Source organism: Chamaea fasciata, unplaced genomic scaffold (genome assembly GCF_029207755.1).
Source record: "Chamaea fasciata isolate MVZ Bird 193981 ecotype frontalis unplaced genomic scaffold, bChaFas1.0.hap1 SCAF_14, whole genome shotgun sequence".
Classification (NCBI taxonomy): domain Eukaryota; kingdom Metazoa; phylum Chordata; class Aves; order Passeriformes; family Sylviidae; genus Chamaea; species Chamaea fasciata.
The window spans coordinates 10,416,206-10,429,665 of NW_027094099.1; the positions used below are offsets into that span (position 1 = coordinate 10,416,206).

A 13,460-nucleotide genomic window follows, 5' to 3' on the forward strand; every position below is an offset into this window, starting at 1 on the left:
TAAATGGACAGAAGGGGTTATAATCATGTTTCTTTCGCATATTGAGAAAAATACATTTCATATCTACTTCATAATTTGATTTTTCTTAGGGTGGAACAAATGTGCATTCAGATAAAGGAAGTTGGTGATCGTGTCAACTACATTAAAAGGTCATTACAGTCTTTAGATTCACAGATTGGCCACCTCCAGGACCTGTCTGCTCTAACTGTGGATACTCTGAAAACGCTGACGGCACAGAAAGCCTCAGAAGCCAGCAAGGTCCATAATGAAATCACCCGGGAACTGAGCATTTCAAAACATTTGGCACAAAATCTCATTGAGGATGGCTCTCTCAGATCATCTGTGTGGAAAAAGCACAGCATTGGAAATGTCTTTGGCTCTCTCCCACAAGGAGGCCTTGAGAGCAATAACGCTTTACTCTGTAACATTTCTCTCCGTGATGACAAAGAAGCCCAGCATAAGACAATCGGTCAGGAGTTGGCTCTGGTTCCCCGAAGACAAGAAAAAAACTTCGAAGAGGCAGGTTCCTCAGGCAGTGCCTTATTTTCAAATGCTATTTCCCCTCCAGAACTTCGCCAACGAATACAGGCTGCAGAGATCTCAAAATCCACTAGTAAAAGTAAAAAATTAGGCAACTCATCCAACAGCATGCCACATGTAACAGCCCCAACAACAAAGTTTTTTGTTAGCACTCCATCTCGACCCAGTTGCAAAAGTCAGCTGGATTCTTCAGCAAAGCATGAAGAGACTGTTTTCTCTAAGGCTACAGAAGGAGATAATAATGTAGAATTTGGTGCATTTGTGGGTAAGTATAACAAAATAGATTCTGAATGTCCTGAAGTCATTATTAGCTGCTCTTATCCTCTTGCTTCTGGCTCTGCTTGCCTTGCTTTCACCCAACCTTGTGTTGAAAATGGAGGATACGTTAATTGTGGTTTTATTCATGATGAGAATGACATTAATGATAACTACAGCTTCAGAGTTGACAAATGTGCTCACCAATCCCCTGGCAAGTTAGCGAAGAACAAGCCCCAAACGAAGTTCTCTTTGTCAACGGGTGACTTGACGTCAACAGTCAACTGTGGCGGCTCACATGGAAAATTGAATGTTAAAGATGAACTTTCCAAAAGTCAGCATGTCCATGCAATGGAACTGCAAACCCGAGATTTATGTTCTAACATCCTTATGGGACTACTTCATAAACTGTGGACCAAATCTAAGCCACAAGGTTTGACTTACCAAGAATTGTATGGTATTTTGGGTGTATTCCGGTTGCAGGTGACTTTATTCTACCATTTTGCTCTGCTTTTTTGCATTTAACATCTCTAATTTCCCTGTGTTGCTTGAATGTGTTTTTTTAACTGAAATTACAATTCTCCATAATTCTGTCACATAGACAATATTTTTCCGAAAAACATTATCCAGTTGTTTAGTGTAGCAGTTTTGGGCAATTAGCAGCTGTACAACTTGGTACGGGCACTGTAGACAAACCTTTTGTGACTCATTATAAAGCTCCTACCTTGTGATTGCATAAATCAAAAATATTGTCTATTTCTTGACGTAATTACAGAACACTACTCAGGCTGATGGAGTCCTGGACAAATATCTTTGTGGTATCTGTGTCAAGCTGAGGGTTCCTCCTATACTATATTTCTAAACTCTGTTACAGCTGGGATCTTCCACTGTTGCCTAGGCTAACCTATGTTGGGGTCATTTTGGAAGCTTCCAAAATCCTTTAATTCAATACAACATTTTGCCTCCCCTCAAGTTCTGCTTAACAGTAAAAAGGGGGATGGTTTTGGTTAGTTACCTGCATATTTGAATGGTAAAACAGTGGCAGATTCATTGCAAAACACAGGTGTGGGTTTACTAACTGATCCCTGTAAAGTAGATAATGCTTTAAGTATGCTTTTAGTGTTTAGTAGAAGATTGTAATCTGGAATTGTCAGGTTGCCTGCAGAGTTGTTTTCTTGCTACAGTTGTTCAGGGATGTCTCAGTGTTTTCCAGAGATTTGCTGAGGTTGTGTAAATTTAAATCTCTAGACAAGAATTTATTTTACTGCTGTGATGCTCGGATTTTTAAGAAGTTACCTACATTAGCTATTTGTGTACAAATGCCTCATGGTTGTCAAAAGAAAGCAAGGCTAAACAGAAATTATGGACAGTGATTGTACAACTCTTATCTAATCTTTAAATGTACTTCACCACTAATAACTTTGAATACTAACTATACTGATTTACTGGAGCCAGATTTGTTGTATATGGTCCTCTGACATCTCTAGCGTTTAGAACATACCCTTCGTTCTTACTGTCCTCAATTTACAACACATGTAATACCATGCAGGTTTCAATTGTGAAGCCAAGTAGATTTTCATGCATTATAAAGCCACATGCTTGGGAAAATTCTGAAATATTTCTTGCAACTGGAAGGATGAAGGGTATATTGTAAAAGCTATCTCCAGGAAACTGTCTGCTTTCCCTTCGTTTGTCAAGCATACATAAAAGTACTGTAATCCAGGCCTCATTCCTTTCCTGTGAGGAGCATACGCTTGAGTAAAAATTTAAAATATTAGCTTTATTTTTTAAAATTGTGGTGCTCCGCACCTCAGTGCAGGAAAGGCAATAGTTTGATACTGTTACACTGATCTTTACTTTAGCGTGTTTGTACTGTCTTTCCTAGTGCAAACAGGCACGCAGACCTTAGGTGGTTTGTAAACCTTTGCTATGGTGATGCAGACTATTGTCATGGTCAGAACATTGGAGGTTGCCTTTGATTTTGAATACTCTTTTTGAATTCACTGTGTCAAAGGTCACAGAGACAGCATGGACCTACAGCGGTTCAAAGAGGCAGCCAGCAAAATGAAGGAAAGAAGTGCTGATATTGAGGTAAGCATTAAAGGCTTTGTCAGTTACGTCAATGCAGATAATTTTCTTTTAAAATGTTAAATCACAGTATGTTTGGGAAAAGTCCAAGACCAAATAAAATCAAAAAAACTTACACATTCCATGCAGACTGCACTTTGAATCTGTTTCATGATTTAAAAAAAAATCCAGTGGAAACTCATGTAACCTTAACTGCCATCAAGTACTGTTGTTTCATAAGAGGATACTAGTGAAATAATAAACAAGCTCTGAGGTTGTGAGCTAAGATGACAACTGTGAATCGAGATTAAAATTAAGCACTCCACAATTAGTGTTTAACTAAATGTTTTACGCTCATAAATTTCAAGATCAGCCTTTAGGAAGACTACAGTGATTTTCATTATAATTTATAGAGGAAGGTGACAGTGTATATTATTTTCAAAAGTGACAAAAATTGTTCATTATCCTTCCAAGAAGAAAAAGCTTTTTAATGAAGTCATCATAAACTAAAACGAATAATTTGCATTGCCTTAAAGAATAATAAAAATTACTAAAATGGAAGAGTGATTAATCATAAACCTGCCTTCCAAGTACTATAGTGTGAGTGTATGTGCATATATATATATGTATATGAAAACTAGTTTCTGCCATGTCGCTCTTGAATTAGTACATACAAATTACTATTTGCAGTTATCATGCATTCAGGAGAGAATATGCCTGAGAATTGCAATCTGACCATTTGCAGTGCTTCTGGTCTGCTGAGTTGCTTCTTCTGAACCTTTTGATGAGTATAGTGTGTGACCAAAAAGCTTTTTGTATGTATTTTTGGCACAGATCTTTTGGTGTTGGTGTTAACAATTTACTTTGTTTCTTTGATAGGAGCAACAGGAAGACTTCAAAAAAGCTATATTGGAGGGTATAGAGACAACCAGACTTCAAGTAAGTAAAGAAAGTTTCCATTTGTTAGGGACGTTATTTTCAGCAGATACTTTAAATATTCTTTCCAGTAAAGATATGGGTTTGTGTTCTGATCTCATTATCTATAAACTAGATGTCTCCTTGACATAGGTCTAAACAGTTCTAGTGTTTAGGGATGTAAAGAAACCGTTTTCATGCACACAACCACACATCTGATACACATTTTGGACACACACACAGGTGCCTGTGTATGTGCTCATGTGTGTGGGGTGTATGCTGTAAGAGGGAAGGGTGAAAAAGGGTGGTAACAACTTCCTAACTGTTACAATTTTAGGAGTCAAAAGCAGGGCACAATGGATATTTTATTCAGCTAACCACTCGGGTTAATAGATGAGTAAGACCTATGCCACTCTACACACAGTCCTAGTTTGTGATGAAACTACCTTTCTCCTTTTTTGCAAAAGATACTTTGTTGTCAAAAGTTGAACACCTCAGTACATATTCGAAGAATGTGTGGTTGCTGTGAAGGAGTATGCCCATGAGGAAATTGCATTTGTAACCCATAGGTTTTTATGTGGGTTTACTACATTTTGTTGCTATTTTAAGTGGATGCAAATTGAAATTTAGTTTCTGCCAGAGCCACATTCTTACATAAGAATTGACAGCCAAAGGAGGCAAGAAACAGGTGAGCTGAACATGGTGCTTGTAGTGATCGAGCCTAATGGAGGTTTCTGTACTTGTACTATTGTAGCATTCCCTTGCAAAGAACTCTTTTGGTGTGGGTCAGGAATCTTAATGTGTGCCTGAAAATGTTACAGCTTGTGGCTAATGTGAGAAGAGCATTTTAACTGAATTAATGCACTCAATTTGTGCATTTCTGTGCAGTGAGGTGTTTGAAGTACAGGCAGAAATTTTGAAGAATCCTGGCCAGTCCTAAAAAGTAAAACTGGGGAGATTGTGTTCCAAGAGTAGTAGTTGAAAGCAAAAATGGTAATGATGACTGGTGGTAAATGTAATTTTTTTTTTTAGGGTCTTCAAACTGATAGTGATCTACAACAGTCCAGTTCTTGTGGTGGGTTCACTGACCCTCTGACAGCCCACTCAGAGCAGTGTAAGTCTGGTCTCTCTGCAGGTCCCCTAATGTCTCTAACTTGCCTTGCTCATGGGTATCCTAAGATGCAAAGCAAACACAAATGGTTAAATCACCTGGAAATATTTTCACATTTGGTAGTACTTGAATCTTCTGCTTCTTGTGTTTCTTCTATCTATGCCAGCTCAATTCTGTTGCCTTTTACTTGCCACAGACAGCCAGAGTTGTAAAAAGTGAAATGATCTAGTTAGCACTGCAAACTTCTTTTAAAGTTGTGGGTCAGGCTTGTTTCATGAGTGCTATTTATTTGTTGACTATTAGGAAACAGGTGACAGTGACAGCTGCCATTCTCTGTCCAGTTACAAATCTCCTTTATTTGTAGTGTACAGCAAGAGCAGGAGAGCATCGAGTGAAGACTCTCAGCAAGTTGACTCTAAAGCAGCCTTACTGACGGTTTGTATCAACCTTCTGTGACATTCTTGAGCAGAACTAGAAGCTGAACAAATAAAGAAGAAGAAACAGATTAAGAATAATACTGATTTGTGGACTTGCTTGTTCTAGGAGGCAACAGGAGACCTGTTTTCACTAAGGGAAGAAGTTGTGTATGTTCTCACTATGAAAATCTGTGCTGTTTTCTGTTTGTAGAAAAATATCAAAATTCTTTTCTTTTAAGGAAAAGAATTACTTATATATTCCATAAACAGTAGTGAATATATAGCCTTATTTATTCTTTAATTGTAGTTACCATTTCTCAGTTGTATTTGGGTCTCTCCAGTCAACTGCAGTTCAGTACAGCCTGGTTTATTTCCAATAAACAGGCTGTACTCCAAGAGCTTAAAACACATACCCCACCTCCAACTGAATGTTGTGCTTTCCTTACAAAACTGAAGCCCTCTTTGTTTTTCCTCTCCTTTGTTTTAAAGGATTGGCTACAAGGCAGACCTTCAAATAGCAGTCAAATGTAAGTAAGCTTTCTACTGATGGAGAAATTTTATCACTCGGTATTTTGATCTGTTTTTCTTTTTGGTTGTCTTTGGTTAGAGTGGTATTTAGTTGCATTTAATGAGAAAAAACCCCACAAAATTTGAATTTTTTTTTTTACTAATAAATAACCAAATGTATTCCCTGGAATCATAGAGTTGTCATAGAATGGTTTGGGTTGAAAGGTTTTCCCAGCCTGTCTCTGGAGCAGAGAGGCACCAGCCCTCAGAGTATCTTTGTGGCCTCCTCTGGGCTCTCCTCCAACAGGTTCTTCTTACCTCAGCAGCCCCAGAGATGGACCCAGTGCTCCAGCTGGGCTCTCTCACAGCAGAGGAGAGGGGCAGAATCACTGCCCTCAAGATGCTGGTCACTTCTTGGGATGCAGCCCAGGACTGGGTTGGCTCCCTGGGCTGCAGGTGCTCGTGGGTGGGTCAGGTTGAGCTCTCATCATGCTTTAACAGGTTCTGTTTAGATTAATGGTGTCACACGTTGGAGGGCAAAACATGAAAATGACTATGTTGACACACAGTGAGCACCTTGCTTCCTGGTAAAGGTCTTTACCCAACCTTTCAAACTGCAACCGCCTCTGAAATCATGCAGATATTGCTCTCGTTAACAATTACCCCTTGAGTTAACTGTTAAAGCCATTACCTTATTTATCTGATAACAGAAGGGTAAACTGTTGTGAACAAGTTTTAATTAAAGCACCTCTGTGGGAAAGAGCTCTTGTGTTGCAAATTTTACATAAAGTTGTGCATGACTTGGAGGTATTTAAAGTGTAGTTCTAAAAACACGAGATTACTTAACAGCTTTCCATTACTATTTTGTAATTAAGAAACCTGTACTGCCCTTGAAAAATAGGATAACAGGATAAAAGTGGTACTGTGAGGTTAACAAGGTGACCTGGGATGATGTGTCAAAATCAGGGAATACAGAGTAAGTTTTGAAGATGACTGTTGTTTTTGTGGCATTTCACAGGCCATCGGAAGAAGATGCATTGAATGGTAAGTTTTCTTTTTGCTCTAAAGGTGAGAGGTTTTTATATATGACCAACTGCTTGGGTCTTGTATGGGAATGTATTTAATTGATGGTCATTTGGAATTTCATCACAATCCTGTGATTTTTTAAAAATAAACAGCCTAGCATTAAGCACTATAATGTTTTTTTCCCCTGAGGTACCAAAGACTTAAGTGCAATCTTTAATTTTCTTCACAGCAGATCCATTTCAAGCTCTCGTTACTTGGTAGTTGATCTTTGTGTGTGGTATTTTAGTACATAAATTAGTAGCAAGAGTATCTCTTTTTTTCTCCTTAATCTCTTTTCAGGCATTGCTTCTCCTTTCAAGCCTATCATGGATATCAATTACTATTACTCAGGTCAGTCCCTCTTATGAACTAATGTTTGTATTTTTATTGACATTTTTAAGATCCTTACACTTCAACAAATGCTGTAATTCTCCTCTAGCTGTAGAAAGAAATAACCTGATGAGATTATCACAGAGCATTCCATTCACTCCTGTGCCACCAAGAGGTAAGAATTGTATTTCTTGTTGCTGTTCCCTGTGGCCTTTTGGGGAAGAAAAGCAAACCTTGTATGGATTTTAATTTGGTTTGATCCTTTTAATATAGAAGGATCAAAGCAAAGTTCAGTTTCTTACAGCAAGTGTGAAACTGAAATCTTAATGAACTGAAAAAAGTCTAGTCTCTGTCTTAGAAGGCTCAGAAATATATGTGAGTATGACACCTTTTCTAGGGCAACTCACTCGATTATGAGATGTAGACTTAATTATAGTTGTCCTCAGAAATGGTGTTACAGTGATGGTAGCATTGTACTAACAGTTTTATAACAAACTATTCTTGAAGGATTCCTTTAAGTTGTCTTCACTTGTTTAAACTGTAAACAAACATTTATTCAGTGTTCTTAGTGCTGTTTGAACAGTGTCATTAATAGTTCTAAAGAGGAGGACAAATATTGCAGCTCTGTGAAAAAAAAAGCTGCAGAGGAGTTGTCCCACCAGGCAGTTTAAATCTTCTGTTAATTCAAAATGTTTGTAATGACTTAATACTGCAGCTTGTTGTAAGACATGGTGGGGTTTCAGTGCTTTTAATTTTAAGCTTGGAAAATTCAGTTCAGTGATTGCTTTGTGCTGCGCCGCAGGTGAACCAGTCACTGTGTATCGCCTTGAAGAAAGCTCCCCCAGTATCCTGAACAACAGCATGTCCTCCTGGTCACAGCTGGGGCTCTGTGCTAAAATTGAATTCTTAAGTAAAGAGGAGATGGGAGGAGGTTTACGTCGAGCTCTCAAAGTTGTATGCACGTGGTCAGAATATGATATCCTGAAATCAGGACACCTTTATATCATCAAGTCTTTTCTTCCTGAAGTTGTGAATACTTGGTCAAGCATTTATAAGGAGGACACTGTGTTGCACTTGTGCTTGAGAGTAAGTTCTATCTTTGTCACTAATTAAACGTGGACAGGCATTGTATGTTAAACAGGAATCATTTTCCCACCTGTAAACTAGTATATACTTACTAGAATAAGAAAAAAAGTTAGTCTGGGGTTCTCTATGAGCAAAAGGGTTAACTCTGCTCCAGGATGACTTATTTATTATTTAATCAAAGCGCTCAAATTCTTAAAATACAGATATAGTTTAAAAAGCAAGTAATCTGTTACCCTGTTCTGGGGTAATAGACACTGTTCCCACTGCCTGCTTGGCTCTCTGCTGTTTCCTGTTCTGTAATGCAGCTAATGAGGTGTGGGTTTGCCTCACAGGAAATTCAGCAGCAGAGAGCAGCACAGAAGCTCACCTTTGCATTCAACCAGATGAAGCCCAAATCGATCCCATACTCTCCAAGGTGAGTGTATTTAAACTGCTATTTTATTGCATGCTTTTGGCTCAGGGGAATGTCTACAGGGTTGTTGACAGATGCATCAAATATATTAAGATATTTATATGTGGACGTGTCTTGGAATATTGCTGTGAATGTGGCAAGCGGAATTGTCCTTGGCAGTATTTTCCACTGATATTTTCTGCACTGATTCTAATCTAATGTCATCATCTAAATGGCATTGTATAATAGTTTAAAAGTATTTAAATTGTTAGTAAATAAACCAAAAATCTAATAGTAATGATAGATCTCTATTTTGGACCTGTATTCATTAAGTGTACTTTTCACTAGGTTCTTGGAAGTTTTCCTGTTATATTGCCACTCTGCTGGCCAGTGGTTTGCAGTTGAAGAGTGCATGACTGGAGAGTTTAGAAAATATAATAACAATAATGGTGATGAAATAATCCCAACTAATATGTTGGAGGAGGTTATGCTGGCTTTCAGCCACTGGACATATGAATATACAAGAGGAGAACTGTTGGTATTAGACCTACAAGGTAATGCCCTGATTTTGAAACTTGCACTGGGGCCAAGGTGTATGTGGGTTTTATGTAATCAGAAGTGTATCAGATTTAACTTTTTCTTCATGTGCTGTCTGAAGGTGTTGGTGAAAATTTGACAGATCCCTCTGTGATAAAAGCTGGGGAAAAAAGGTAAGCTAGAGAAAGACTTAAAGTATTATAAACCTTTCACTGGAAAGAGAACAGGGGCAAGTGATATTTGTGTGCACTTTGTTTCTAAGGTCATACGACATGGTGTTCGGTCCGGCCAACCTGGGAGAGGATGCAATAAAAAACTTCAGAGCAAAGCACCACTGTAATTCCTGCTGCAGGAAACTGAAACTTCCTGGTAAGAGCTGCAGTGCCCTCCTTCTGAGACACTTACATCATGAGATGTTGTATGAGACGTAATGAAATCGTCAAGGCATGTTGTGAAAGTGGAACCAGTAATTAACAGCGGTTTTGTAATTTGACTTTAGGCTTCTGGTTGCACCTATGATAAAAACATCCCTTTTTGACAGTGCATATCCTGGGATTCCTCTTTATAAGTGCATTTGCACATCCAATTCATTGCTAGACGTTTATGCCCCACTGATTCTACCTGCTCAAGAAATAGTAATCCTTATGACTCTGTTCTGTTTGTACAGATCTGAAGAGGAATGATTACACACCTGACAAGATCATATTTCCTCAGGACGATGCCCCTGAACTGACAATTCAGCCTGGGAGCTGCACCAAAGATTCTGATCCGGCCAATTCTATTCGTCTGATGCTCTGATGATGTGACCAACTCAGTGGCTTCGTTCAAACTTCGTGGAACCTCACAAAGTTGTCACTTACCTTTCCCTCACTAGAATGAAAAGAAAGACTAGTCAAAACAAGGATTACTGTCTTATAAGTGGAATTTTGGCTGGTCCATAATCTTAAGGATTTTATGACTTGTGATAACCATCTACAGAGCAGCGTGGCAGCTGATCATTCTAAAGGTGGAATAATGACAAGTATTTAAGATGTGTTTTTAAAGGGGCTTTTTAAGCAGAAAGTTTTATTTTTTATTTTATTTTGGTGTAGTGGAGGATTTTCTTCCTGTAGTCTTGTTGGTGGGAAATATACCTTCCACCAAAAGGATTTTGGTAGTTGATGTTTTAAGGTAAAGCATTTGTCTTTTTGGCATTTGTCTTACTATCAAGGAGCAAAACCAGGAGAAAGCACCTACCTCTGTAATGCCAGAGTATTGTTAAGAGTGTTTTCAGAAGTGTTCCACTAATATTTTATCACCAGGTGTCTTTTAATCTGGCCTTTTGGAGAGGACAGAGCCAAATGAGGTGTATATAAGATGCCAATAGACTGAAGTTGAAGGTAGGAACTTGATCTGTTCCAAAAGAGAGAGAGAGTCTCCTGAATCAGGATTCTTTCAGCTTCATAACTGTAAAACTGGGCTTGGTTGTTTTTGTTTTGTGAAATAGAGCCTGAATTGTGCATAATGAAATTTCTTGTTTTACACATTTCAATTTTATCAAGTCACTGTCAAATAGTAACAAAGCCATGATAGACTGGTATAATCATATTTAATAGAAGAATTAGTTTGTGCTGGTCCAAATAAGTTGCCTTGTAAGAACACAAGTTGGAAGTGCTTTCCCTTGTACGTACGTAGTGACTGCTTCAGAAGTTCTGCCTTCCAAAGATCTCCTAAAACCAGTATATCAAAACCGAATGTACACATAACTTGTAAATGTATTTAAAATTGTGTAGAAAACATCTTCAATGTTATGTTATTTGTGGTACTTACTTAAGAGAGACTAGGGTTGGATTAGCATTGTGTAAAGTACGGGAGATTGCAATGCACCTTCATGCCAATAAAATGTAATTTAACTGTCCCAAATATTGTCGAGCATTCAGCGAGAAAAGAACCTGTTGTCCAACTGAGGTTTCATGCTGCGATTTTTTTTGTTACATAGGTACTAATTTGTAATTTTTAATTAAAAGGGCAGTATATAGCTCTATAAATTTTTTATTCAGTAGTGTATCTTATAGATACAGACCTAAGGCACGAACACAATAGTTGTTTAAATGGTGTTTTATGTTTGATGGGGAAAGGTAAAATGTTATAAGGATATAATACTGTATACATTTTGTATATCATTAAATCTTTAAAGAATCTAAAATAAATTTATTCTTGTTTACAGACTTCTGCTCTCTGTCTCAGTCTGAAAGGTTATTTTGGTGAATTTAAGTAACTCTTTATGCAAAAAAGTAGAATTTGCCGTGCTGTATCAAAGCGGTTGTTTGCCTTTGAGGTATCACAACTTTGGCCAACACCAGAAACTAGGGATGGAAAAAAATGAAAACTGTCATAGTTATCAAACACATGTGAGGGGATTAATGAGGAAATGAGTCAAAAATAGCTTTTCAAATGTTTAATTAGGAGCTGCTTCTTAGCGATGCCTGACTGCATCACCTCCTGTTGCTGGGAGGGAATGGGCAGATATTCGAGATGTACTTGCACCTTTCTAATGCCAAGAACAGCAGCACTGAGTCTGTAAGTGTGACTGGCTCTGCAAATTGAGAGACATTTCTAGAGGAGTCTCTGGGGTTTTGAAAATGTGACCAAATTTCAATGTAGGAAAGAAGAAAAACATTTTGAGAAAATTGTAAGTAAAAGCTGGGAAAATGTCTGTTTCTTGACAAATACTTAATTACGCACAGTTATTTTTTAGCCATTACTGGTCTTCAGGAGTTCCGCTTGTGACTCATTTCTTAGCAAAATAAACAGTTGTGACCACCTTGTGATGGGTGTGAGTATCATGGGGAGTGCTCCTTCTGCTCAGTCTTGCAGTGACTCAGGCCTGAAGCTTTTTCAAGACCAAAAGGGAAAAATATGGTTGGGAAATGCCTGTAAGACCTGGAGTGGTTACCACTGTTCATATTTCTCTACATCTGCCTGGCATGAGCAGTAGCTTTCTCTGTGTGACTTACAGCTTGAATTACATGAGAAGTGTATGGATAAACTGAGGGAGGAGAAATGTGTAACTTTCAGAAGTGATCTGTCTCATACTTGCAGAAAAAAAATCATAAATGTCAAGTACCCTTTAGGGAAGGAATTGGAAAAATGTGGTGGCAAAGGGAAAAAACAAGTTGTTTTGAAAAAGCAACCTGACTCTGTTTGGGCAGTGCCACATCCTGCTCAATGTTGGGCAGTAGGAAGATGAAAACTATTCCATGAAATTCAAATTGTTTGAGAACTTCAAGTGTCACTCCTCTGCTGAAACCTCATCAGTCTTGAAGTGCTCTATAAATAGGGAAGAGTTGTGATCCTTTAGCTTTTAAATTTCATTTAGATTACCAAAAAGGAGTAAAGTGATGGAACTGGAACTTCTGCTAGCTATCCAAGAGCTTAAGTATTGGCATATCTTCTTAGAATCTAGCTTTTAAATACAGGAATATAATTCAAACCCTCTCTAATTATTTTAAATGCCCCTCCTACTAGGAGGGTATTTAACAGAGTATTTCTCATATAGAGAAATTAATAAGCTGCATAATTTAGACTTTTAATTAATGCACCAAAGTAAATGTTGGCTGCTTTGCAGCATTTAGGTGGTGGAACATTTCAGAGGAAACCGATCCCAAATGTACTGTGGCAAAATACACAGCTCCTGGGGAGCTGTTTTTTTAGCTGCTGCTCAGCAGCCTTGTGATTTGGAAAAGGAGGGGTTTGGTTTTTAAGCCTGTGACAGTGATTTCCTACACTTTATTCTTTGTGGTTGTATCTCACTTAATGCCATAACTCTTAACGCTGCAGGAATTTGGAGGGGAAAAGACTGCACCTGGAGACTTGGTAGTAACAGTTTGTATTAAATGTTCCTAAAAGACCAGTTGGAAAAAAAAAATAGGATCTTTTAACATGTAACAAAACCTCTGAAAAAACTTCTGATGGTTTAATGTTTCTTTTCACAATTAAAACTTTTCCTTGCAATAATCCACTTTGTGGTGAGAGTAATGGGAAGTTAATTCTCAGTCCCAGAGCCTGAAGTAGGTAGCACCCACGTGGATTTGTGTATCGTGTTACATTAAAATAGTAAGTCAAAGTCTTGATTCAGATTTTTAAACATATCCAGTTCCATTTACAAAACTAAATCAGATTTTGAGGGGTCAATAGCAATGACAGCTGTCCCAGGAGTGCTGGAGACATCCTTTGCTTGAAGTTTAACAAGTAAGATGAT

At 38.0% G+C, this 13,460-nt stretch overlaps 1 protein-coding gene across 2 annotated transcripts in view; it reads left to right on the forward strand.

The window, feature by feature from the left end:
* TRPM7 (transient receptor potential cation channel subfamily M member 7) overlaps positions 1–11,428 on the forward strand; it is a 51,470-nt gene extending 40,042 nt beyond the window's left edge. Inside the window, exons 26-40 of one of the 2 annotated variants that reach the window (XM_066196762.1) lie at positions 90–805; positions 2,810–2,886; positions 3,742–3,801; positions 4,810–4,891; positions 5,253–5,323; positions 5,794–5,831; positions 6,830–6,855; positions 7,177–7,227; positions 7,316–7,381; positions 8,009–8,292; positions 8,625–8,707; positions 9,032–9,237; positions 9,342–9,393; positions 9,483–9,589; positions 9,888–11,428. In XM_066196762.1, coding sequence (XP_066052859.1) covers positions 90–805; positions 2,810–2,886; positions 3,742–3,801; positions 4,810–4,891; positions 5,253–5,323; positions 5,794–5,831; positions 6,830–6,855; positions 7,177–7,227; positions 7,316–7,381; positions 8,009–8,292; positions 8,625–8,707; positions 9,032–9,237; positions 9,342–9,393; positions 9,483–9,589; positions 9,888–10,018 — 2,050 coding nt within the window. In that variant the 3' untranslated portion in view covers positions 10,019–11,428. Of the gene's footprint in view, positions 1–89; positions 806–2,809; positions 2,887–3,741; positions 3,802–4,809; positions 4,892–5,252; positions 5,324–5,431; positions 5,473–5,793; positions 5,832–6,829; positions 6,856–7,176; positions 7,228–7,315; positions 7,382–8,008; positions 8,293–8,624; positions 8,708–9,031; positions 9,238–9,341; positions 9,394–9,482; positions 9,590–9,887 lie in introns of those variants that run through there. The other variant, XR_010723091.1, reaches the window with a different exon arrangement.
* Positions 11,429–13,460: the final 2,032 nt, after the last annotated feature.